The 21,967-nt window shown below is 59.1% G+C and overlaps 2 protein-coding genes across 4 annotated transcripts; one reads left to right on the forward strand and one right to left on the reverse strand.

Moving 5' to 3' along the window:
• Positions 1-3,260: 3,260 nt before the first annotated feature.
• On the reverse strand, positions 3,261-7,161 carry RRAS (RAS related). The gene is made up of 6 exons (XM_036068241.2): positions 6,994-7,161; positions 4,981-5,068; positions 4,765-4,867; positions 4,573-4,681; positions 3,694-3,812; positions 3,261-3,622 (listed from the first exon to the last, which is right to left on the reverse strand). The coding sequence occupies exons 1-6, from the start codon at positions 7,144-7,146 to the stop codon at positions 3,538-3,540; spliced, it is 657 nt and encodes a 218-aa protein (XP_035924134.1). The 5' UTR covers positions 7,147-7,161; the 3' UTR covers positions 3,261-3,537.
• A 1,534-nt stretch (positions 7,162-8,695) lies between these two features.
• On the forward strand, positions 8,696-21,662 carry SCAF1 (SR-related CTD associated factor 1). Of its 3 annotated transcripts, none has more exons than XM_036068195.2 (11): positions 8,696-8,853; positions 11,519-11,632; positions 11,881-11,938; positions 12,679-12,773; positions 13,082-13,182; positions 13,273-13,388; positions 15,954-18,803; positions 19,465-19,547; positions 19,778-19,996; positions 20,807-20,935; positions 21,233-21,662. In XM_036068195.2, the coding sequence occupies exons 2-11, from the start codon at positions 11,525-11,527 to the stop codon at positions 21,422-21,424; spliced, it is 3,951 nt and encodes a 1,316-aa protein (XP_035924088.2). In that variant the 5' UTR covers positions 8,696-8,853; positions 11,519-11,524; the 3' UTR covers positions 21,425-21,662. The 3 variants fall into 3 exon arrangements, with proteins under 3 accessions (XP_035924088.2, XP_077919924.1, XP_077919925.1); XM_078063798.1 differs by lacking the exon at positions 8,696-8,853 and adding an exon at positions 8,921-9,317; XM_078063799.1 differs by lacking the exons at positions 8,696-8,853; positions 11,519-11,632; positions 11,881-11,938 and having other exon boundaries at positions 12,679-12,777.
• The last annotated feature ends 305 nt before the right edge of the window (positions 21,663-21,967 follow it).

Raw genomic sequence — 21,967 nt, forward strand, 5'->3', positions numbered from 1 at the left:
CCCAGAGCAGGGGATCCCAGGGAGAGAGCAAGGAAGAAGCCTTGCAGTTTTCTGTCCTAACACACCATTGCCTCCTACATACTGTTCATGGGAAGGGAGTCCTTGCACCCAGTACCCACTCAAAGGGGGATTTAGCTCTGCTTCAAGGAGGGAAAAGCACAGGAATTTTTCGGTGTGTTTTTAAGCCGGTACGGGCTGTGCCAGGTGTCAGGAGTTGACCAGCTTTTTCTTGGCTGCCTAACGTGGACTTGAGGGTGGATCTCTTGTGTTCTTGAACCCTGGAACTACAAGGTCACGAGCAGACGGCAGTTGAGATGTGGATAGATTGCTGTGTTCTCGAGACTTGCTGCTTAAAGTGTGATCTGCTGCCCTTGGGAGTCTGTCCGTTTCCCCCCCACACACAAGAGCTTGTAGAAATGTAGACTCCAGGGCTGAGTCTCAGATCTGCTGAGTCAGAACCCACTTTTTAGTAAGATCCTGGGAGGATTCTAATACACACTCAAGTTTGAGGAGCAGCGTTCTAAAATAAGACTTAACAATTTGGAGGTCAACTGGAACCCAGCGTGTAAGAAGTGAGTAAGCCGTTGTCACTCGAGAGCCCGGACCCTTGTCAAGAATGGACTATTGGTATTCTAGAACCCTGGCTTCAGCACTGATGGTGGTTGGTCGGTAGGTACTGACCCGGTGTGAGATTTAAGGGTAGACCATCTGCATTCTAGATAGATTCCCTTCGTCGTGAAATTGAGGAAGAGCCCCTGTTGTTCTATAACCTTGGATATTGTCTAGACCATCACCAATGTGAACGACTCCAGAATCCTGGTTTTACAGTAACATTTAAGGATCTTAATGGGAGAGTCAGTGATGGACCATGGGCTTTCTAGAATCAATGGAGTTCGGAGGGGTGAGGATGGACCTTGGTGTCCTCGTACCATGGCCTGTGGCACATTGGGGTGCAGCCTCTGAGGCGGTGGCATGTTCCAGGCTCTGGGCTGGTGTGTCCACTTGGAGCCAAAGGTGCCACGATCAGCGTTGCCTCAGATAGGAGCTCTGCTAGGGAAAGTGGGTGGATTGTTCAGAAGGTGGGCTGCAGGCCAGCATCCTCCCTTTGGGGGCGGGATAACCTTGTGGTTGGATTTTGGAAGTCAACTGCCCAAACTTGGATCTCCGCTCCAGCACTTGACCAGGTGAGTTGGATACCAGCCCGAATCCTCAGCTTTGTCGTTCGTAAAAATGGGCTTTTGTCGAGATGAAGGAAAACCGAATGTTTGAAGCACTTAGCGCCCGTTACCCATAACAGGAGGCCCCAAGAGGATTGTTGGAGGTCCAAGAGATGGCAGAAGGGGGAGAGGGTGGCAAAGATGTTTTAAGAGGGACATCAGAACCCCGAGAGACTTTGAATCGTCGGCAGGGCCCGCCAGAGCCTCGGGGAGGACGGGAACCAGAGAGGCGCACACATACCTTGGGAGATGCCAAGGAGGCCACGCCAGCCTCTTCACTGTTGCCTGATGAGCTGGGGATAGGTGGTGCTCGCAAACCATCCAAAAATGGCCTGCCAGTTGTCGTGTGGGTTTGTATGTGTGCTTTTTTCTGGGGGTAAGCGGTAGCTTTTGTCACCTCTGCAAAGCACATCGTTGTCCTTAAAGAAGCAGGGTGTCCTAGGCAAGAACTTGGCGCCGATAGACAATGCAAAAAAGACTAAGGCCTGCTAGGGCTGTGATGATGGGGACCCAGGGAGGGAGAAATTGGCATAGGTCTCCACAGACTCCCAAGAGTGCCTCACCTCCGGCTGGGGTTAGGTAGAGAGGTCAGACCTGGTCTGGAAAGTGATAGAACCCGCCCCCCCCTTCCCTCCTTGTCCGGCAGGGCTTGGGTCCCTGGTGAGCTGAGGTCCTGGGGCTAGAGGGAGTGAACCTGCAACACAATACTTGGAGCCATGCTTATTCCCAGGGCGGAAGGTTGAACACAGGCCAAGGATTCTGTGATAATGAAACCCGGAAAGGGATATTTAGCTAATCATTGTTCTAATCTGGAATACAGAGGGACATTCATGGTTCTGGGGCAGGAGAACAGTAGGGCCTCCGTCACCGATAGAGAGCACTTAGTATACTCCAAATGCTGTTTGTCTTCTGGGTGCAGATTGGTTCTTAAAGGCCTCTGGGAAGTAGCGCTATGATCACCCCCATTCTACAGCTGGGAAGACAGAGGCACTTGCCCAACAGCTCTTGAGTAAAGGCGGCAGAGCGGCTGCCAGGGGCCATCATCTACCCTCGAACCAGGAGTGGGTTCTGGGGTGGGTGGGAGGGGAGCCGTTTGGGACCGGGGGCCCAGAGGTTCTGTCCAAACGTAGCAGACATGGAGGTAGGAGGAGTAGATCATTGATTGGTGACGGTTACAGGTGGAGATCAAAGTTCCAAGGCACGGGGACTGAGGCTGAGGTTTCTGGCCTGCTGTGTTGACTAGGTGTTGGGGTTCAGGGTCGCCTGTCAGGCTTGGGAGATGGACGAGGAGTGGTCTCCCAGTCTGGCGCCAGCATTCCAGGTTAGCAAGGACATTGCAGAATTGGTCCTGGGTGGACTATGGGGGTAATCCAAGCGTTCCCAGACAAGCCAGTTAGGAACTATTTGGGGGTGGCCTTAAGAAGACCCACACGTCAGCCCTTCCCAGGAGAGAGGCTCAGGTGGAATGTGTCTACACTGGCCCCAAGTTGGATTAAGACTTTGCACTCAGCTGTCAGCGCAATTGGGAACTTTCTGGAAATGAGAACTTGCCAGCCAGCCTCTTGGACACCATTCCGCCCACCTTGTCCCTTCACCCTCCTGTAGCCAACAGGTCTTTCTCAATATATATTGGAGGTGGGAAGGGGGCAAGCAGGGGTTGTAGCAGGGGCCTGTTTCCAAGATCCTGGGACCCTTCTGGAACACCACTATCCAATAAATTTAAATGGCCACATGTAGCTTCTGGCTACCTTACTGAACAGTGCAGTTCTAGAACTTACCAGCAAAGAAAAAAAATTTAGATGTCAAACCCCATCCCAGCAAAATGCCCACCCAAACACAAAAGGGCAGAATGCCCCCCACCCTTGAAGGCGAAGCAGGGGTCCAGACACCTGGCTTGGCTCATTCTCTGGCGCAGCCCACCCCCTCCTCCCCACCAAGCAAAGGGTTCTAGATCCGATGGTGGCAGGTGGAGTGAGGCTTTTACCTGTGTGTGCCCTGAGTTCACCCACCGCCCCGGAGCCCTTTTCCCTTTTCAAGAAGCACTTTCTGACATTGGCAGTGATGTTTATTTCCCTGGGGGTGGAGAGGGGATTATATACAGCAGTGACCCGGATGCCCGGGAGCCCCTCACCCCAATAAGGGGCTTGGGTGGGGAAGGGAGGCATTGGCAGAAGGCACACAGTGGCGATGTCCTGGAGGAGGCCAGGAATTCCGGGTGGGGGTGTAGTGTATCCTGGGAAACCCAGATGGGAAAACAGGGTCGGTGAGCGCTGCTGGTCCCCAGAGCTCATGCTGGTTGCTCCTCTCGCACCCCCCGGGGCTACAGGAGGACGCAGGGACAGCCTCCGTCTTTCTTCCTGGGGGCACTGGGTGCGCTGGGCGGGAGCTCTTGTTCCTGATACTTCCTGTGGGAAGAAGCTGGTGAGTTTGGGTCTCGGGCTGGGGACAAGGACAACGAGAAGGGCGCTCTGCTCACCGGACGGCCCGCACCAGCTGCTCGAAGGCCTCGTCCACGTTGAGACGCAACTTGGCTGAGGCCTCGAAGTAGGCCACGTGGTGGGAGGCACCAAAGGCAGAGGCTTCAGATCGGGGCACCTGGGAGGGGGACAGCGGGAGGAGTCAGGTGTCTGTACTCAGGGTGGGGCCTAACCATGGCAGGCAGAAAGACACACTATGCTCTAATGGGGGTGACCTAGTGTGGGGGTCAAGTGAAGAGGAAAAGTTCTAAGGAGATCATGGGGAACATGCCAAGAGGGTTTGGCTCCATTAAGTAAGGAGTCAGGGAAGGCTCTGTAGACGTTTGCCCTTCTGAACACCAGATGACTGAGTTCCTCCCGCAGAGAAATCAGGGTGTTCCCCGCAACAGAGGGCTGGAAACCCCCAAAGGCTTAATCGGAAAGTTGAGTTCTGTGTGGAAATCACAGACACTCTGTGTATAGGAAGTGGTGAGAGCAGAGAAAGGAAGGGACAAGACATGGTGGGAATTAAGTGTCAAGTGCAGGAGCTGGAGTTCTCGGGGGGGGGGGCACGGGGAGCCAAGGGAGGGCTGTGAGCAGGGAAGGGGCAGGGGCAGTGGGGGGCCCGAGTGGGAGGTTGACTGGAGGTGGGGATGGAGCAGAGTTGGAGCTTGTCGACCTGGGGATGGGCGCAGGTGCCCTCGGTCCCCTCCAGCCATCTTTTCTGGGAAGTCTTACGTGCAGAAGATACAATTTGGGGGCAACACATTTAGATGTGTGTGACAACGGAGGGCGCGGGACCAGGGAAGCCAGAGGAGGGTGCTGATGTGAGGAGATGCACTGAAAGGAGCCTCCCAGGCTGAGATGGGGGGAGGGGGGGTGGGGAGAGTGTCCCAGACCTGGCGCTGTGTCTCCAGATCTGCCTTGTTCCCAACCAACACGATGGGGAAATCGTCTCGGTCCTTGACTCGGAGGATCTGCGTGAAAAGCTTGCCCACCTCGTTGAAACTGCAGATGAAGCCAGAGGCCTGAGGTCTAGCCAGCAGCTCGGCCCCGGTCCGCCCTGCTCGGCCACCCTTGGCTCCTCTCACCTCTGCCGGTCGTTAATGGCAAACACCAGCAGGAAACCGTGGCCAGCGCGCATGTACTGCTCCCGCATGGCACCGAACTCCTCCTGGCCTGCTGTGTCCAGGACTGCAGACAGGGGGAGAGGGGCCGCTGTGGGGATGAGGCTCCCTGCCCCCCAGCCGCTCCTGGGAGCCCTCAGCCCCACCACCATCCCCCCATCCACTCCCTGCCGCCCTCACTGTCCAGCCGGGCTGGAACACCATCCACCGTGCAGATCTTCGTATAGGAGTCTTCAATGGTGGGGTCGTAGTCAGACACAAAGTAGGACTGGTGGGACAGGGAGAAGACACTGTTACCACAGTTCCTGCAGTGCCCCAGGAGAGGTGATGTAGCCCTGCCCCTGGGCTCTGCCTCCCCCACTTCTTTCTGGGTCCCTGCTCCCCTCTCTGCGGATCTCTGTTCCTTCCTCCCACCCTACCTAGTCTCCTTTCTCCGAGTCTCTCCTGGTCCTCTCTCTTTCTGGTATCAAGTACATCTCCCACATGGTGATTACGTCCTGGCTGTGCGGCATTGAACAAATCACTTCCCCTCTCTGAACCTCAATTTCCTCATTTGGAAAATAAGGATAAAAATAGGACTACACTTAATCCAGCGTTTGTGAGATTCGGGGGAGATCCCTGTTAAGCATTTAACATATAGCTTGGATATAGTAGGTGCTCAGTTATTGGGAGCTATTATTGTATCTGAATAGCTGCCTGTTTATCTCTCTCCCTCCTCCTCCTCTTCCCTCCTTTTTTCTCCTTCTTCTTCCTCCTCCTCCCTCTCCCCCTCCTTCTCCGGCAGCTTCTAGTGTCTCCTCCCAGGGGAAGGTCCCAGTTCCAATCCAGCAGCAGAGAAGCTGCCCCGCCCGCAGGCTGGGCCCCTCCCTTCCTGCCTGGGTCAGGCCAGCCTCCAGCCAGGCCTTTGGCCAGCTTTGGGTCTGCCCCTGGGTGCAAGGGGCCCAGGGCCGGGGCCTTTTTCTTTATAGGCAGGGGCTCCCATGCAGGCACTGGCTGGGGTCTCTTGAGGGGTCTGGGACCGAGGGCCCTCTGCAGTAGCATCTCAGAAGCAGACACCTTTCTAAGGTTTCTCTAAGGTGGGAGGGTTTCCCTTGGGAATGGGCTGGAGGTTTCCTGGGCAGGGGTGGATTTTCAGGAGAGAAGGGGTGATCTGGTAGCTGGGGGTCTGAGAGCTGCATCCCATCTGTTAGGGGAGAGGTGCTAGGTGAGGGCTTGTCCTGAAGGGAGGGTGCAGGGACCGCGCCATGGGGGGATTACGGGCGTGTCTTCAGAACATAGCTGGAGAATTTTGGGGTGAGAGCTGGGGAGAGCCCCAAGGTGCACATTTGGGAGGTTTATCATAGAATATAGGTACGTGTCTAGAGAGTCTCAGACACCCTGAGATGCATTTATAGGGTCAGAGAAACTCCTAAAGAGTGGGTCTCTCTGGGGGTGTCAAGAATCTGGGGGCTTCTTCATGGAGGTGATCTGGGGGCTAGCCGAGGTTTCTGAGAGGTGCTCAAGGAGTTAGAGTGGAAGAAACTCAACATGGAGGAGTGGGTGATTTTCCCTGGGGGAGGGTGGAGGTCTGGGTCTGGTGGGATGGGGGATCCCCAGGACAGGACGTGTGGTCTTAAGAATTCTCTGGAATGGCCAAAGGGCGGATCTTTCTGAAATCTCTTGGGTCTGAGGGTGCCTCTCTCAGGACCAGATGGTACTGGATGGGCCCCAGGCAAAGTCTGGGCACAATTTCTAGATTCTGGGGGAGGTAAGTATCTAGACTAGGGTAATCTCCCAGTTAGGTTTTGGGTGGCTCAGAGGGGAATCTGGGATCTGGGGAGATGGGGCTCAGGGTAGGGGGAAGTGACACCTGGGGGTGGGGGCCTATGAGAATGCTTAGGGTCTAAATGGGGTGACTTCTGGATCTAGGGCGCTCCCAGGAGGTGCTCAGGGTCAAGTCAGCAGGGAAGCGGGGTATTGGGTACTGGGAGGAGGGATGGTGGGTCTCAGGATGCGAGTATAGGTCCCTTGTGTAGGGGGTGGAGGCACTGGAGGGGGGGCTCAGGGTCACAATCTGAGAGGATTTTTTAAGATCAGAAGGTCTCATAGGAGGGTCTCAGTGATGGATCGAGGGGGAAATCGGGGTCTCAGGGATCTCCCGAAGGGCTCAGTTCTAGGTCCCGGGGGCACCCCCCCGGGGTGAGGGCCCACTACCTGGATGAACTGGATGGTCAGCGCGCTCTTGCCCACGCCGCCGCCGCCCACGACCACCAGCTTGTGTGTCTCGCTGGGTGGGGGGTCCCCGGGCCCCGGCCCCCCGCCCCGGGGCCGCCCCCGCCCTGTCCCGGACGCCGCCCCGCTGCTCATGTCGCCACCGCTGCCGCCGCTACCGCCTTGGGGGGAGCCGGGCGGGGCCTAGGGGCGGGCCCCGCTAATAAGACTACTGCATAATCATGAGCTCCGGAGAGAAGGACTGGAGTCTCGGGACACTTAGGAGGCAAGGCCAGGGAAAAGGAGGAGCTATGCTAATAAGGGAAGGGGAAAAGCTTTCGTTGTGAAGGGGAATTCCGAAAGGGGCGGGAATATGCTAATATCAGGACTATGCTCACCCCGAGCTGCGCCACGCGCTCTCGGCAGGCGGGCCGTCCGTGGGCGGGACTATGCTAATAAGAGCTCTCGCTCTTTCGGCAGACGGGTCCGGAAAATCGTTCGGGGAGGTGCTATGCAAATGAGGATCCCCGAGACACCACTTCTCAGGGCACCATCCCCGAGACCTCGTTTTAGTAGGCGGGGCTCATCGACTCGCGCGCGGCCGTATATAGGCGCGCTCGGAGGAAGGAGCCGGTCTTGAGGGGAAGCTCCACCTCCGTCCTGGGATCCTAGCCAAACTTCCGACCCGGGCGTCTAGGCTGGGAGCTGGAGTCTCCGCCCGCTAAGGGACCCAGGCTTCCGGTTCCCGGAGTCCCAGCCAAGCGGAAGACAGACTGGGAGGGGAGATGGGGCCCTGGAGGGGGACAGCGGGGTAACGGGACAGGGAGGGGCCGTGAGATCACTGCATTCCTAATCCCTGAGCCAGCTCCCCCAAACCGGGGTGGCTGGGTCATCACTGAAGGGCCTAGGGCCAGGATTTCTGGGTCTTGAAGGAGGAGGAAGCTGAGGGCCCAGACTCCGGGATCTCTCGGAGAGAATGAGACTGGAGGCCTGGATTCCAGGGAATCAGGGAGTCTTTACTACTAGGTTCCGTAAAGGAGGCAGCTGGGGGCCCGGACTCTTGAGTCCAGGGGTTGGTGGGGCCGGGGATTCAGAAATCTGGATCTGAGGGAATTCGGATTGGGAACCCGAAGACTTGTGTCTGTGTGAAATACGAGTTTGAGACCAGGAATGGAAGGATGGAGGAAGAATGGGCATGAGGGCCCGACTCCTGCTTGTGAGGAAGGAGGGGTCGAACTCCCAAGTTCCAGGGAGGAGGAAAAAGGGAGTCCGGACTCCTGCTCTCTGAGAGGAAATCGAATTTGGATTTTTCCATCCTAAATGAGGAGGAGGTTGTAGGGTCGGGCTCGTTGGTTCTAAATTTAGAGGGGACTTAGGAGACCGGGATATTCTGGGATCCCCAGAAGCTGGGCGGCGCAACCCCCAGTCAGTCCAGCTTTTTTTCTACCGCCCACTTTTCGGAACTACAATTCCCTTGCAGCGGCCCTGTGCAGTGCTCTCACGTCACTTCCTGTTCCGCAGCTCTCTCCGCACGCGCGCAGGGCGCCGTGGGGCCTTGTCGCGGGCTACCGCAACCCCGCCCCCTTCACCTCTCACCTCCATGCTGTCCCCGCGCGACGGAGGCGACGCGCGGACTACGCCTCCCGGCGTCCGTCGCGCGCGCCCCTTCCTGTGTGCCCCCATTGACTTCTGGGAAACTGAGTCCGGAGACTTCCCACGAGCCTTCACGGCACCGTGCTCGGTACTTGAAGTCCCGGCAAGCTCGGCGGCGTTTTAGCTCCGCCCCTCTCCTCCCTCTGCTCGCGAGCCCCCCCAGCCCGCCCCGCCCCGCGCCGGGGCCGGAGCCGCAGCCCGAGCGGCGGGGTAAGATGGCGGCGGCAGTCTGGGCCGCGGGGCTCGGGCCTATCGGGGTGGGCGGGGCGGAGTCGGGTCGCTAGTTGTCCCGGGGTCCTCCCCACACGCCGCGGGGCCTTGGAGGACTTAGCGGGGCGGCCTCTGGCCCGGCAGCGGCGGCGGAACCTGGTGCCGAGCGGGGGGCCTTCTCAAGGCCCCGGGACGCGTCTGTGGGTTCCGGGGGGCATCTACGGGGCGTCCCCTTGAGGACTGGGGACGTCCACCGGGCTGGACCGGGACTGGAGCCTGCTCTCCATCACTTAGCTGGCCTGGGTCATTTCTATAGGCACTGTTGATCGTCTTTATGGGCTGACCCGAGGTTAGGGTCTGTTTATAGGGTTCTGGGGCCATCTTGAGATCTTGAGATATGTCCCAGGGTGAAGGAGGTCTGCAAGAGCTGAGGAGTATCTGCAGAGCCATCTATAGCACCCGGGGTATGTCTCTTAGGGCTGGGAGTGTCTACATGGGCTGACTTGATGCGGCTCACCTACATGGGTCTGGGGCCATTTAGCGGGCCTGGAAGAACTGTTTGAGGGCTAGGAAGTCTTTTAGGGCCACCTAGAGGGGTGGGATATGCCCACCAAGGGAGGGAGGCAAATAGTGAGGTGTGCTGTGAGGCCTGGATGGGTCTCTAACGTCTGAAGAGTGTCTAATCTGGGTGACAGGAGGCAGGGGGCAGTTAGAAGGACCTGGAACCATCTAGGTGGCTTTCAGTGTGACTGCAAGAGTGCAGTCTTTATGCCTAGAGCAAATTCGAATGCCTTTTGGGGCTGGATAATCGCGTGGAGAACAAGACAAAGGAGAGTATTGGAAAATTTGCCCAGCTCAAATGTACTTGCACTTTATAATGTAATTCAGATGAAAAAATGTTTTTAAATTCTGCATTGCCCTGGAGCTATAGAGATTAGAATTAGTCCACATTAGTGTGGGGAAGTCTGTAGGATCATCTAGACTCATTTAGTGTAAAGCTTTTCAAATTCTTTTGACCTTGATCTACAGTAAGAAGTACATTTTTTATTGAGACCCATTGCATACTGACATATGTATTTAATGCCAAAGTCCCATTAATTAATATTTCCACTTACTCTTTGTGATGTACTGTGAAGAATTTTCTACTGCGTTCAGTTTATTTTTTTTAATAACAAGCTATTTGTGAACCACTATACTGCTATCAGACTGTGGTTTGGGAAACACTGATCTAGAGAGACCTAGCAATGTCGGCAGAATGTCTTTTCATGTTGAAAAGATCTAAGGAGACATGGGTGTGTCTGCAAAGCCCAGGGCATGTCTAAGTGGGCAAGGGAGCATCTTCATACACCGCAGAGGGCTTGGAGATCTCTGTGTCTGTACTCAGCAGATCTTGATTAGGCTTCTGTTACGTGACAGTCACTGTTGAGCGTAGCATGTGCTTCCCCCAGAGGTGCTGGAGAGCAGGTCCAGGCCTGGGAACTGTCCATAGGGGTTTATAGGCAGGACATGTTAGTGGAAGTTAGGGAAGGAGCCACAGGCTCGTGGCTGGGTTCTTTGGCGTAGCTTGGAAATCTGTGGCAGGAGAGAGACCAGGACCAGGGTGTTTGCTTTGCAGGTATGCAGCTGGGAGAGTGGCCGAGATAAACCTGAAGGCTAGTGATGCTAATTATTGTTACTTTGTATTGAGTGCTTGGACTGTGCTGATTCTGTGGCAGAAGTCAGTCCGCTTTCAATTCTCACAGCCCTTGGAGGTAGATATTCCTATTGTGCCCATTTCCAGATAAGCACAACGAGTCAGGGGTGGGGGTGAGGGCTTACAGGTCTCAAAGCTTTCTGGGAACTCTGAGACTGGATATTGTTTTCAAAGTAGCAGATTTGATGGTTACAGGGAAGCCTGCAGCTGAAATAGTCATGCTTCCAGAAGCCCTAACCCAGGCACCCACCAGTGTGAAAGGTAGTCTCTCAACTTTAGTATAATCTAAGAATTTCTGTGAGGTCATGAAAGCTTGAGCCGTGCTTTCATCCAATGGACAGATAGGCCATAGGTGGATGCCCTCTGTGGGGTGGGGTGGACAGCATGCCTTTCTGAAAGCAGTGTTTTCAGTTCAGTACTGGTTTTGTACATCGCTCTATTGTAGTTCCATCTTTTGCATATAAATACAATTTTTTGGTTCCGCGCCATCGAGGAGAATTGATGCTCTAGGCAGTTGTGTGGTATTTGAGGTACACCCAGCCCACTGGCACATATCTCAGTTTGGGAAAGGAGGGTTTGCAAGACTATGGGGCACGGTATTTGAAATCACAACTCAACCAAAAATAAATATCTTGGCGTTGGGTTGGCTCTTAGGAGGGTGGGCAGTAAGGTCTTAAAGCTTGGCCGTGGGGGAACCCCTGGGCACTTGGGAGTGCCATGTTGAAACGGGAGGCTGGGAAGGCCTACAAAGGAGGCAGCTGAGGTCCAGGCAAGGGAAGAGAGCCCACTCTGGTCCCTCCGATGGCTGCACTGGGCCTGAGGCTCAAGGCCTGGAGTGCGGTGGTAGAGGGAGGGATGCCAGAGAGGATGCTGATCAAAGCAATGTTGGCGGCCCTTGAGGTCTTTGCATCCATTTCCTGCTTGCCTCCCCCGCCCCGGCCTCCACTCCAAACTCACCCCCTCAACCGCCAGGTGACCATGGAGGAAGAAGATGAGTCTCGAGGGAAGACAGAGGAGTCGGGCGAGGATCGGGGCGATGGTCCACCGGACAGAGACCCCACGCTTTCTCCTTCTGCCTTTATCCTGGTAAGGCTGCTAGACACCTGGGGCCAAGGGAAGGATGGGCTGCAAGTTCAGATTTCAGGGCCCGATTCCTGGGCCCTGGGGGGGAGGAGGGGCTGGGAGCCTGGACTCTTGGCTCCTCTGAAGGGTTTGAGTTTGGTTATAGGGGTGTCTGGAATGGCTGTCTCCCAGGAGCAGAGCTTGTGACCATTTGCAGGAGTCCCCTGACTGCCCTTTCTTTCCACCCCCTTCACCCTTCACCTTTTCTCTAGCGGGCCATTCAGCAGGCTGTGGGAAGTTCCCTGCAGGGGGATCTGCCAAATGATAAAGGTATGATGGGTTCTGGTTCTTCTTAGCCTCCTATCCCATCTCTGTGTTCTTTATCCTAATTTCATTCATAACCGCTTTCCTGAGGCCTCCTGCGTACCACCCTCGTGCTGGCACAGGGAGCCAAAGATGGGTCAGACCCCACGGCTGCCTTGGAGGGGCTCCCAGTCTGGTGGAAGGGAGACCCCTTCAGAGCGCAGAGGTAGCCCGAGGCACCGTGAGAGGGCAGGAGGCCCAGTTAAGGGAGTGTGTGGGGGCGTGGGGTCTGGGAAGGCTTCCTAGATGGGGAGACAGGTGAACTGGTCTCTGAGGATGTGTTAGGGTCGTCCGGTAAAGAGGAAAGCCTGGTAGGCAGAGGCAGCCCGCAGGCGCACAGCACCGGGCACCTTGCGGGACTGAGCCGTGGTTCTTTGGGGCTGGTGGGCATGGGGCTGTGAGCAGGAGGCAAGGCAGGAGCGCTCCATGGGGACTGGGTCACAGCAAGGTTCTAATGCCACACTGACTTGTCTGGACATCATCCTGAGGGCAGCTAGGAGGACAGAGGGGTGAGAGTGTTGGCACCTCAGAATGGTGTTGGGGATGTCCTTCTGGGACCCAAGTTGGGGGGTGGTGGATGGAGGCAGGGCGAACAGGCAGGCGCTTGGTTCCCTTGTCAAGAGCTAGGGCAGGCTCCTTTTTCCTCTGCCCCACAGAGTCTCTGTCTAGTCCCCTGTTTCCAACCCCCCGTGCAAATCTCTCTCCAGATGGCTCCCGGTGTCATGGCCTTCGATGGAGGCGCTGCCGGAGCCCACGGTCAGAGCCCCGTTCCCAGGAGTCAGGGGGGACTGACACGGCTACTGTGAGTAAGAACAGGGGGCTGGGGGCCCAGACTCTGGGGGTTGGGGGAGCTAGGTCAGTGGAGTCTGGATCCTGGGGGTGGGTTTGGGGACCCAGATCAGCAGCAGTAGTGGAAGGGCTGGGGGCATCATCTGTGGGGGTGAGCCTTGGGTCCCTGAGGCAAGTCAGGATGAGGGAATTGGTGGTATCCCTGCATTTTCTTGGGGTTTCAGATGTTTGGGTTCCTGAGAGTTTAGGGGCTGGGGAAATGGGATTTGTGGGTCCTTACATGAGCAGGGACAGGTTGGAGCCTCTCCTGGCCTATTCCAGGTGTTGGACATGGCCGCAGACAGCTTCCTCACGGGGCTGGTGAGTGTTCTGGATCCCCCAGATACCTGGGTTCCCAGCCACCTGGACCTGCGGCCTGGCGAGTGAGTAGTTGGGCAGCTGGAGTGGGAGAGGCCTTTGGTGTGGGAGCTGGAAGCTTCCCTCGGGCTCACTCACCCCCTTCTGCCCTGCAGAAGCGAGGACATGCTGGAGCTGGTGGCCGAGGTCCGAATCGGGGACAGGGATCCGATTCCTCTGCCCGTGCCTAGCCTGCTGCCCCGTCTCAGGGCCTGGAGGACAGGCAAAACGGGTATGTGGGGCCAGGGCGGAGCTGAGCAGGCGGCCTCAGAGTTGTGCGGGAGTCAGCTGTCGTTGGTAGTAATAGTAGCGATCGTGTCGTTTAGACAAAACCTTTAAGCCTTTGCCTGTTAGACCAAAATAAAGGCTGTGCTTACGGACAGACACACGTAAAGCAAACACTGACGTGATCGCCAGCACGTGCGAGGCACTCAGCGTCCCGGGCTCCACGTGGTACTGGAACTGCAGTGGGAATTCAGCTCCCTGCGAGCGGGGGGCTCTTAGCTCTGAGTGTCAGATTCAGGGAGTCTGAGGTGTGGGGCCTGGGAATTTGCGTGTCTAACCAGTTCGTCGGTGATGCCCCTCCTGCTGGCCCCTGGAACCCTGGTGGGAGCCCCAGGTTTAGACTTCGCTTCTGTACAAATGTCCACAGTTGGGAGGGATGGCGAGGAGAGGAAGGCTCAAGGAGCTCAGGTGTAGCACGAGGGCAGCCAGGAGTGCTGTTCTGCCGTGACTGTGGCTCTCCCACGCCTGGCCAGTGTATGTTTCCCTTCACCTTTTTTCACAGCCGTGGGTTGACTTGGCCATTTGGCTCAGGGAACATTGTACCTGGGGCCCACCACACTCTTGGGGGCCCACAAGAATATCTTCATTTCTTTTCAAATTAGAAGCCATAGAGGATAAGTGAACAAAGGGGCACGGTAGTGCCCTAATAAAACTTTATTGACAAAAACAGATGGCCTTGGGGATTTGGCCCCAGGCCTTCAGTGATACAGATGTATCTGGAACCTAAGAGCTGTTTTGCCGGGGGGATGCTGGGGTTATGTTTTATTTTCTTATCACAGATGGTTTTCTTCCTCCATTTGGAAACTATTAAGAACTTAGGGGATAAAAACTCTTCCGTAATCCTATGTCATATAAAAATTATATAAAGTAGTGGCTGTCTTGCAGTTCCAGACTGCTCCAGCCTGTGGACTGTTTTCTACATCTGGTGGTGGTAATAATTCATAAGCAGGGTAGCAAGAGCTCATGCTCACTGAGTCCTCGTGGTGCCGGGCGCAGTCTAGTTCGTTCCACAGAACTGCTCATCTAGTCCCCTCGTCCTCGTGAGGTGTGAACACTATCATCACCATCCTTCTCTGCTTTCTTTTCTTTCTTCTTTTCTTAGATTTATTTATTTATTTTGGAGGGGTGGGGAGGGGCAGAGGGAGAGAGAGAATCTCAAGCAGGCTCCCTGCTGACCATGGAGCCCAACGCAGGGCTCGATCTCATGACCCTGAGATCATGACCTGAGCCAAAATCAAGAGTCGGAGGCTTAACCGACTGCACCACCCAGGCGCCCCCTCCTGCTTTATCTTCTTCCTCAGCCCTCAGCAGCTGGCGGGCTTTCTGTGTGGCTCATTGAGATTTCTCTCCCTGCTCGATGGGAGCTCCTTGAAGGCAGGGACTTTGTCTCTTGTGTTCACTGTTCTATTCCTAGTACCCCAAACCGTACTTGGCACAAGATAGGTGATCAGTAAAAATGTCCTGAATGAACGTGTGAACCCCCATTGTAGAGATGAGGAAACCAAGGCAGGCAGCAGTTGAGGTCCTTGTCCTTGGTCACGTCACGGGTGAGGGCTCAGAGCCTGGGATCAGGTTGAGAGGCGACTCTGGGACTGCTCTCTTCAGCCCCGGCTGTCCTGGCACCGTCCACCTGACCGTGCTGGCGTCCTGGCCGTCGCAGGGTCCCTATAGTATGTGGTTGGGAGGGGGACCTCGGCACCCGTGTGTGTGTCAGGCGGTGCAGCCCTGGTCGGTTGTCTCCGCGCGTGGGATTTATGGCGCTGAGACCATGTCCTCAGAAAGCCCGGTCTCGGGAGGGCAGAGGAGGTGGCGCGGGAAAGCACGATGCCTGGCCGGTAGGACGGTGGCGGACACTGGTGGTTCCTGTCGCCTGTCAGTGGTGTCTCTGAGTCCTGAGCAGGTGCAGCCCCTCGGATGGGGCTCGTCACAGAGTGACGTACGTTGGGTGAGGACGCTGGCAGTCAGGGCTCCCCAGCTCTGCCACTTCCTGGCTCTCGAGAGGGAGTTGTCACCTTTGCAGCTACACGCGATGCCCTCCGTAAAACAATAAATTTCCACCAGAGGCAGCCGGGGCAGCGGGCCAGAGCTCGGCCTTGCAGGCGGTCTTGGGTTCAAATCCCGGCCGCCCCGCTCTGGCCCGTGGCTTCTGCGGTAACACCAGTCAGGGGGTTCTTGGGCTGCAGGCCAGTGGACGTCTCAGGGTACGGGAGCACAGGCTCGGTTGACCGAGTTTGCGCCCCAACGTCTCCCCGCTGTGGGCCCTTTGGGAAGATCCTGCAGCTCCCTGAGCCTCAGTGTCCTCCGGTAAGGACGTAGTACCTGCAACGGGGCTGTGGGAACGTGCTGTGAGTCGAGCCGAGTAAAGTGCTGAGAGCCGTGCCTGCTGGCGCAGCGAGGGCCACCAGAGGGGGGCAGTGGCTGGGGTGGCGTCCTGCCTGCAGGCCCCTGTGCAGGACAGCAGGAGGAGGGTCTGCACCTGACCACGGTTCTCGTCTCCACCGTTCCTTTGCAGTTTCTCCACAGCCCCACTCTTCTCGACCCTCCTGTGCCCGCCACCTCCTCACCTTGGGCACCGGAGACGGGGGCCCCGCCCCGCCCCCTGCCCCCTCCTCTGCGTCCTCCTCGCCCTCCCCTTCTCCTTCATCCTCCTCCCCTTCCCCTCCCCCACCTCCACCACCCCCAGCACCCCCGGCCCCACCTGCGCCCCGATTCGACATCTATGACCCCTTCCACCCCACCGATGAGGCCTACTCCCCACCGCCTGCTCCGGAGCAGAAGTACGACCCCTTCGAGCCCACTGGCTCCAACCCCAGCTCATCAGCGGGGACCCCCTCGCCTGAGGAAGAAGAGGAGGAGGAGGAGGAAGAGGAGGAGGAAGAGGAAGAAGAGGAAGAGGAGGAGGAGGAAGGCTTGTCTCAGAGCATCAGTCGCATCTCTGAGACCCTGGCGGGCATCTATGATGACAACAGCCTGAGCCAGGACTTCCCAGGTGACGAGAGCCCCCGCCCGGACCCCCAGCCCCCACAGCCAACGCCAGCCCCGGGAACGCCGCCCCAGGTGGACTCCACCCGGGTGGACGGAGCCACCCGCCGGCGTGTCTTCGTGGTGGGGACCGAGGCGGAGGCCTGTCGGGAAGGCAAGGTCTCGGTGGAGGTGGTGACAGCCGGTGGAGCCGCCATCCCGCCAGCCCTGCTGCCACCAGGCGACTCAGAGATTGAGGAGGGCGAGATCGTCCAGCCCGAGGAGGAGCCCCGGGTGGCGGTGTCCCTCTTTCGGGCCGGCGGTACCCGGGCGGCCCGCCCCCCTCCTGCCGTCGCGGCGCCCCCCGCCGCCCAGCCCCCGCCCCCGCCGCCCGCTCCCCGGGCCCCCGAGGGGGACGACTTCCTGTCTCTGCACGCCGAGTCCGACGGCGAGGGCGCCCTGCAGGTGGACCTAGGCGAGCCGGCCCCGGCCCCGCCGGCCGCCGACACGCGCTGGGGCGGCCTGGACCTGCGCCGCAAGATCCTGACCCAGCGGCGGGAGCGCTACCGCCAGCGCTCGCCCTCCCCGGCCGCCGCCGCCGCCGCTGCCGCCGCCGCCGCCCCCGCGGGCCCCCCCACCCGCAAGAAGTCGAGGCGGGAGCGCAAGCGGAGCGGCGGCGAGGCCAAGGAGGCCGCCTCGTCCTCGTCGGGCGCGCCGCCGGCCCCACCGGCCCCGGCCTCCCCCTGGGACTCCAAGAAGCACCGCTCCCGGGACCGCAAGCCCGGCTCGCACGCCTCGGCGTCCGCCCGCCGCCGCTCGCGGTCCCGCTCGGCACGCCGCCGCTCGCGCAGCGCCGACCGCCGCCGCGGGGGCAGCCGCAGGTCCCGGTCCCGGGAGAAGCGGCGGCGGCGGCGGCGCTCGGCCTCCCCGCCCCCGGCCACCTCCTCCTCGTCGTCCTCCAGGCGCGAGCGGCACCGCGGCAAGCACCGAGATGGCGGCGGCAGCAAGAAGAAGAAGAAGCGGTCGCGGTCCCGGGGCGAGAAGCGGTCTGGAGACAGCGAGAAGGCCCCGGTGCCCACCCAGCCGCCCTCCGGCTCCAGCTCCTTGGGTGGAGAGCGCGACAGCCGCCGCCGGGGGGCTGTGCCACCTTCCATCCAGGACCTCACGGACCACGATCTCTTCGCCATCAAGCGGACCATCACCGTGGGCCGGCCTGACAAGTCCGACCCCCGAGGCCCCTCACCGGCCCCGGCCTCGTCGCCCAAGCGCGAGGTCCTGTACGACTCAGAGGGACTGAGCGCCGAGGAGCGGGGTGGCAAGAGCAGCGAGAAGGACCGCCGACGCTCCGGGGCTGCTTCCTCCTCCTCTTCCTCCCGGGAAAAGGGATCACGGCGGAAGGCGCTGGATGGGGGGGATCGGGATCGGGATCGGGACCGGGACAGGGACAGGGACAGGTCATCCAAGAAGGCTCGGCCTCCCAAGGAGTCAGCGCCCTCCTCGGGGCCCCCGCCAAAGCCACCGGTCAGCAGTGGCTCGGGCTCGTCCTCCTCGTCGTGCTCCTCTTCCTCCCGGAAGGTGAAGCTGCAGTCCAAGGTGGCGGTGCTGATCCGTGAAGGTGTCAGCAGTACCACGCCAGCCAAGGAGGCGGCGTCGGCCGGCCTGGGCTCCATCGGGGTCAAGTTCAGCCGCGACCGGGAGAGCCGCTCCCCCTTCCTCAAGCCCGATGAGCGGGCCCCTGCAGAAGTGGCCAAAGCAGCTCCGGGCAGCACCAAGCCCAAAAAGACCAAGGTCAAGGCCAAGGCTGGGGCCAAGAAAGCCAAGGGGACCAAGGGAAAGACCAAGCCATCCAAGACCAGGAAAAAGATCCGCGGCGGGGGCAGCGGTGGGGGCAGCGGCGGCCCTGTGACGCTGAAGAAGTCCAAGGCGGACAGCTGCAGCCAGGCGGCGGGGGCCAAGGGGGTGGAGGAGACTTCCTGGTCCGGGGAGGAGCGGGCAGCCAAGGCCCCCAGCACCCCGCCCCCTAAGGCAGCCCCTCCGCCCCCCGCGCTCACGCCGGACTCGCAGACCGTGGATAGCAGCTGCAAGACACCCGAGGTCTCCTTCCTTCCCGAAGAGGCCACCGAGGAGGCTGGGGTCCGAGGTGGGGCAGAGGAGGAGGAGGAGGAGGAGGAAGAGGAGGAGGAGGAAGAGGAGGAGGAGGAGCAGCAGCCTGCCACCACCACGGCCACCAGCACGGCTGCAGCCGCCCCAAGCACTGCCCCTAGCGCGGGGTCCACAGCTGGTGACTCGGGGGCAGAAGATGGGCCGGCCACCCGTGTCTCCCAGCTGCCCACGCTGCCCCCGCCCATGCCCTGGAACCTGCCTGCTGGTGTGGACTGCACCACCAGCGGCGTCCTGGCCTGTGAGTGTGCCCTGGGGCCGGAGGGGGGGGCAGGCTGGGGCAGGGACAGGATTGCGAGGATGAGGTCGCAGGGGGACAGACTTGGAGGCAGTGGAGATGCCTTGGAAGGGGTCGGTATGTAGTGTCCCAGGCTGTGAGGGGCTTGGGTGGGTGAGGGCTGGATCAGGACCTGTCCAGAAGGCTCGTCGGTGTCTGGGTGTGCTGGGAGAGGGCAGGCAGATGAGTGCAGGGGTGGCTAGCCCAGCACAGACTGGAGGGGTAGGCTGTGTCCTGGGGGCCGCCTGGAGGCGGACTAGGATAAGCGAGGTGGTAGAGGGACCAGAAAGAAGAGGGTGAGGGGGGAGCAGTGTCCCTTGGGGGATGGCAGTAGGCCACAGGGGGCTTGAGACAGAATCTCATCTCTGCCACCACCTTGTCCCTGAGTGACCCGGCCATATTGCCCCCTGACCACACACAAACCTTAAGTCCTAAGAACGGGGTGGGGGGTTGCAGAGTGGTTCTCTCAGTGGCTGAGGCCTCCTTTTCCCAGCTCTGAGCCCAAGACCCATGGCCTCACTAGGGGCCCAGGGTGGGGGATGGCAGCAGGTGGCCAGGTGACGCTCACCAGCCCCTCTCGTGTCAACTCCTGATCTCCTTTTCCTCAACTGTCCGCCTCTTGCAGTGACTGCACTTCTCTTCAAGATGGAAGAAGCCAATCTGGCGAGCCGAGCAAAGGCCCAGGAGCTGATCCAGGCCACCAACCAGGTGGGCTCCCCGGGGGAAGAGTCCCCACAGTCCCTTCTCTTGTCACCTGACTTTGGTTAGGGGAGGAACTGCAATTCCCAGCAGGCCTTGGGACAAGGAAGGGATTGGCCAGAAGAGGAGCCTCTGGCGCCTGGGACTATTGGGAAACCGGGGCGGGAATAATGGAGGTGCGTGGTCCCCCTTCCCCTCCCCCTCCCTTTATTCATCCTCTCTCCAACCTCTTCCCACAGATCCTCAGCCACCGAAAGCCACCCTCTACTCTGGGGGTGACACCAACTCCTGTGCCCACGTCTCTGGGTCTGCCCCCTGGCCCCTCCAGCTACCTGCTCCCTGGCAGCCTCCCCCTGGGGGGCTGTGGCTCAACCCCTCCCACCCCCACTGGGCTGGCTGCAGCGTCCGACAAGCGAGAGGGCAGCAGCAGCTCCGAGGGACGTGGGGACACAGACAAGGTGCGCTGGGCTTGGGGGAGGTGGGTGGCTGGTGGCAGCTTTGCAGAGAACGGGAACAGATGCTGAGACGCAGGGGCCCAAGGAGGACAGGAGACTGATGCCAACAGGCGGGAACTTAGAGCAAACCAAAGTCATTAAATTGTAAGGAACTCAACTTTCCCTCAAACGGATGAGCGGGAGATGGGTGCTGGGCAGATTTTTTTTTTTTTTTTTAATTACGTGCAAATAGAGAGGGGGAGAGGTACGGAAACACGACATAAACACACCTACGTGCCGACACGCGTCCGCGCGACTGTGTACTTCGTGGTTACCCCTGTCCCTCCCTCCCGTCTTTCTGGGTAAGAGGGAGGGTGGTTTCCAAAAGGAAGATCAGGCATCTGTTGGAGGGCAGGAGGGAGAGTGGTTGCCGGGCAAATTCGGACAGGTTTTTCTTCAGCTGCATCTGGCTCCTGCCCGTGGGCCTCAGGGCAATTTTCCTTTCGGTCACGTCTGGATGTTTTCCTGTCCTGGTGCAACAGCCCGTTGCCCGGAAGATGGCATTGCCCACCTCTTAGTTCGTGTACATTTTGTGCGGGCAGTGGACGTGTGGTTCCTGGTCCAGGGCCACCAGGGAGGGCCCAGGGTCCAGCCTAGCGGATGCTCAAGTGACATTCAGAGGCCCAGCCTGGCCTGTGGTCTGGGGGGACCGCAGCAAGGGGAGTGCAGGGCAGAGGCTGAGCTGGCAGGCAGGGGAGGGGAGGCCAGGGCTTCTGCAGCAACTCATCTGGCCTTTGCTGTCCCTTCTTCCCGCCCTGTTGCCACCTGTGCCAGTATTTGAAGAAGCTGCACACACAGGAGCGGGCGGTGGAGGAGGTAAAACTGGCCATCAAGCCGTACTATCAGAAGAAGGACATCACCAAGGAGGAGTACAAGGACATCCTGAGGAAGGCTGTCCACAAGGTGGGGCCCGGGGGGGGACAGGTACACAGAGGTGGGGAGAGCATGAGGAGAGACGGACACGCGCAGACCGATGCTACACAGACGGGGAGCCGGGAGTGGCGGGTCTGTCTGGAAGGCGAGGAGGGTGACAGGATCTGCTCAAGCCCGCCGCGGCCTGTCCTGCTGGCATCAGGGGTACAAGTAGGGGTGTAGGCCTGGAATTGGGGGAGAGCAGCTCCCATCCTAGTTGCAAGCTGTGCTCAGCAGTCCAGGTGGAGGGGACCCTGGGGGTGACCGCAGCTGCCCCTCACTCCCTAGATCTGCCACAGCAAAAGCGGGGAGATCAACCCAGTGAAGGTGAGCAACTTGGTGCGGGCCTACGTCCAACGCTACCGCTACTTTCGCAAGCACGGCCGCAAGCCAGGCGACCCCCCAGGGCCCCCACGACCGCCCAAGGAGCCCGGGCCCCCTGACAAGGGTGGCCCAGGCCTGCCCTTGCCCCCTCTCTGAGACCCTCAGCCACCCCTTCCCTTCTTCGCCTCTTTGGAATTCTGGACGTATTTATGGCTCCACCTCCCCACTTCCCTCCCCCCATCAGTGGGATGATTGGGGGAGGGTTGCTGCAGGGAAGAGGAGAGCCCCCTGCCCTGCCGCGCCCTGTGCCCCATGCCCCCAAGCCTGTCCCCATTGCCCCTCCCTTCTGTTTGTGCCCCTCCCCCAATTTCATTAAAGATTTCATGAAATGTTAGCCCTCAGCCCCATGATTTTAGCCCTTTCTTTTCAGAGACCGGTTTGGGAAAGGGTTGAGAAGAGCTACACGGGCGGTCTGGCCCGAGTCCGAGGGTGCTTAGCAGGCGGTGACTCGCGGCAGTGCATCTGCCTCTCTGGGCCTCAGTTTCCTGATCTTTGAAGTGGGTGTTGGAGGGATGAAGACCCAGGCAAGTGAAGCACTTAGAAGCATACGTGGTACATAGTCAGCCGCTGCTCTTGACAGAAAGTGGTGGTGGGTGGGGTGTTGGGGTCCCAGGTCCCACCTGCTCAGGGTCTTCTAAG

Source organism: Halichoerus grypus, chromosome 15, assembly GCF_964656455.1.
Source record: "Halichoerus grypus chromosome 15, mHalGry1.hap1.1, whole genome shotgun sequence".
Lineage (NCBI taxonomy): Eukaryota > Metazoa > Chordata > Mammalia > Carnivora > Phocidae > Halichoerus > Halichoerus grypus.

Bases quoted from the DNA above. Each gene is read 5' to 3' on its own strand.
- RRAS (XM_036068241.2), bottom strand. From the start codon at position 7,146: ATGAGCAGCGGGGCGGCGTCCGGGACAGGGCGGGGGCGGCCCCGGGGC. The intron at 4,682-4,764 runs GTGAGAGGAGCC...CTTCATCTGCAG, and splicing joins GCCATTAACGACCGGCAGAG to TTTCAACGAGGTGGGCAAGC. The intron at 3,813-4,572 runs GTCTGGGACACT...TCCCCCTCCCAG, and splicing joins ATCTGGAGACACAGCGCCAG to GTGCCCCGATCTGAAGCCTC.
- SCAF1 (XM_036068195.2), top strand. From the start codon at position 11,525: ATGGAGGAAGAAGATGAGTCTCGAGGGAAGACAGAGGAGTCGGGCGAG. The intron at 12,774-13,081 runs GTGAGTAAGAAC...GGCCTATTCCAG, and splicing joins GGGGGACTGACACGGCTACT to GTGTTGGACATGGCCGCAGA. The intron at 19,548-19,777 runs GTGGGCTCCCCG...CTCTTCCCACAG, and splicing joins TGATCCAGGCCACCAACCAG to ATCCTCAGCCACCGAAAGCC.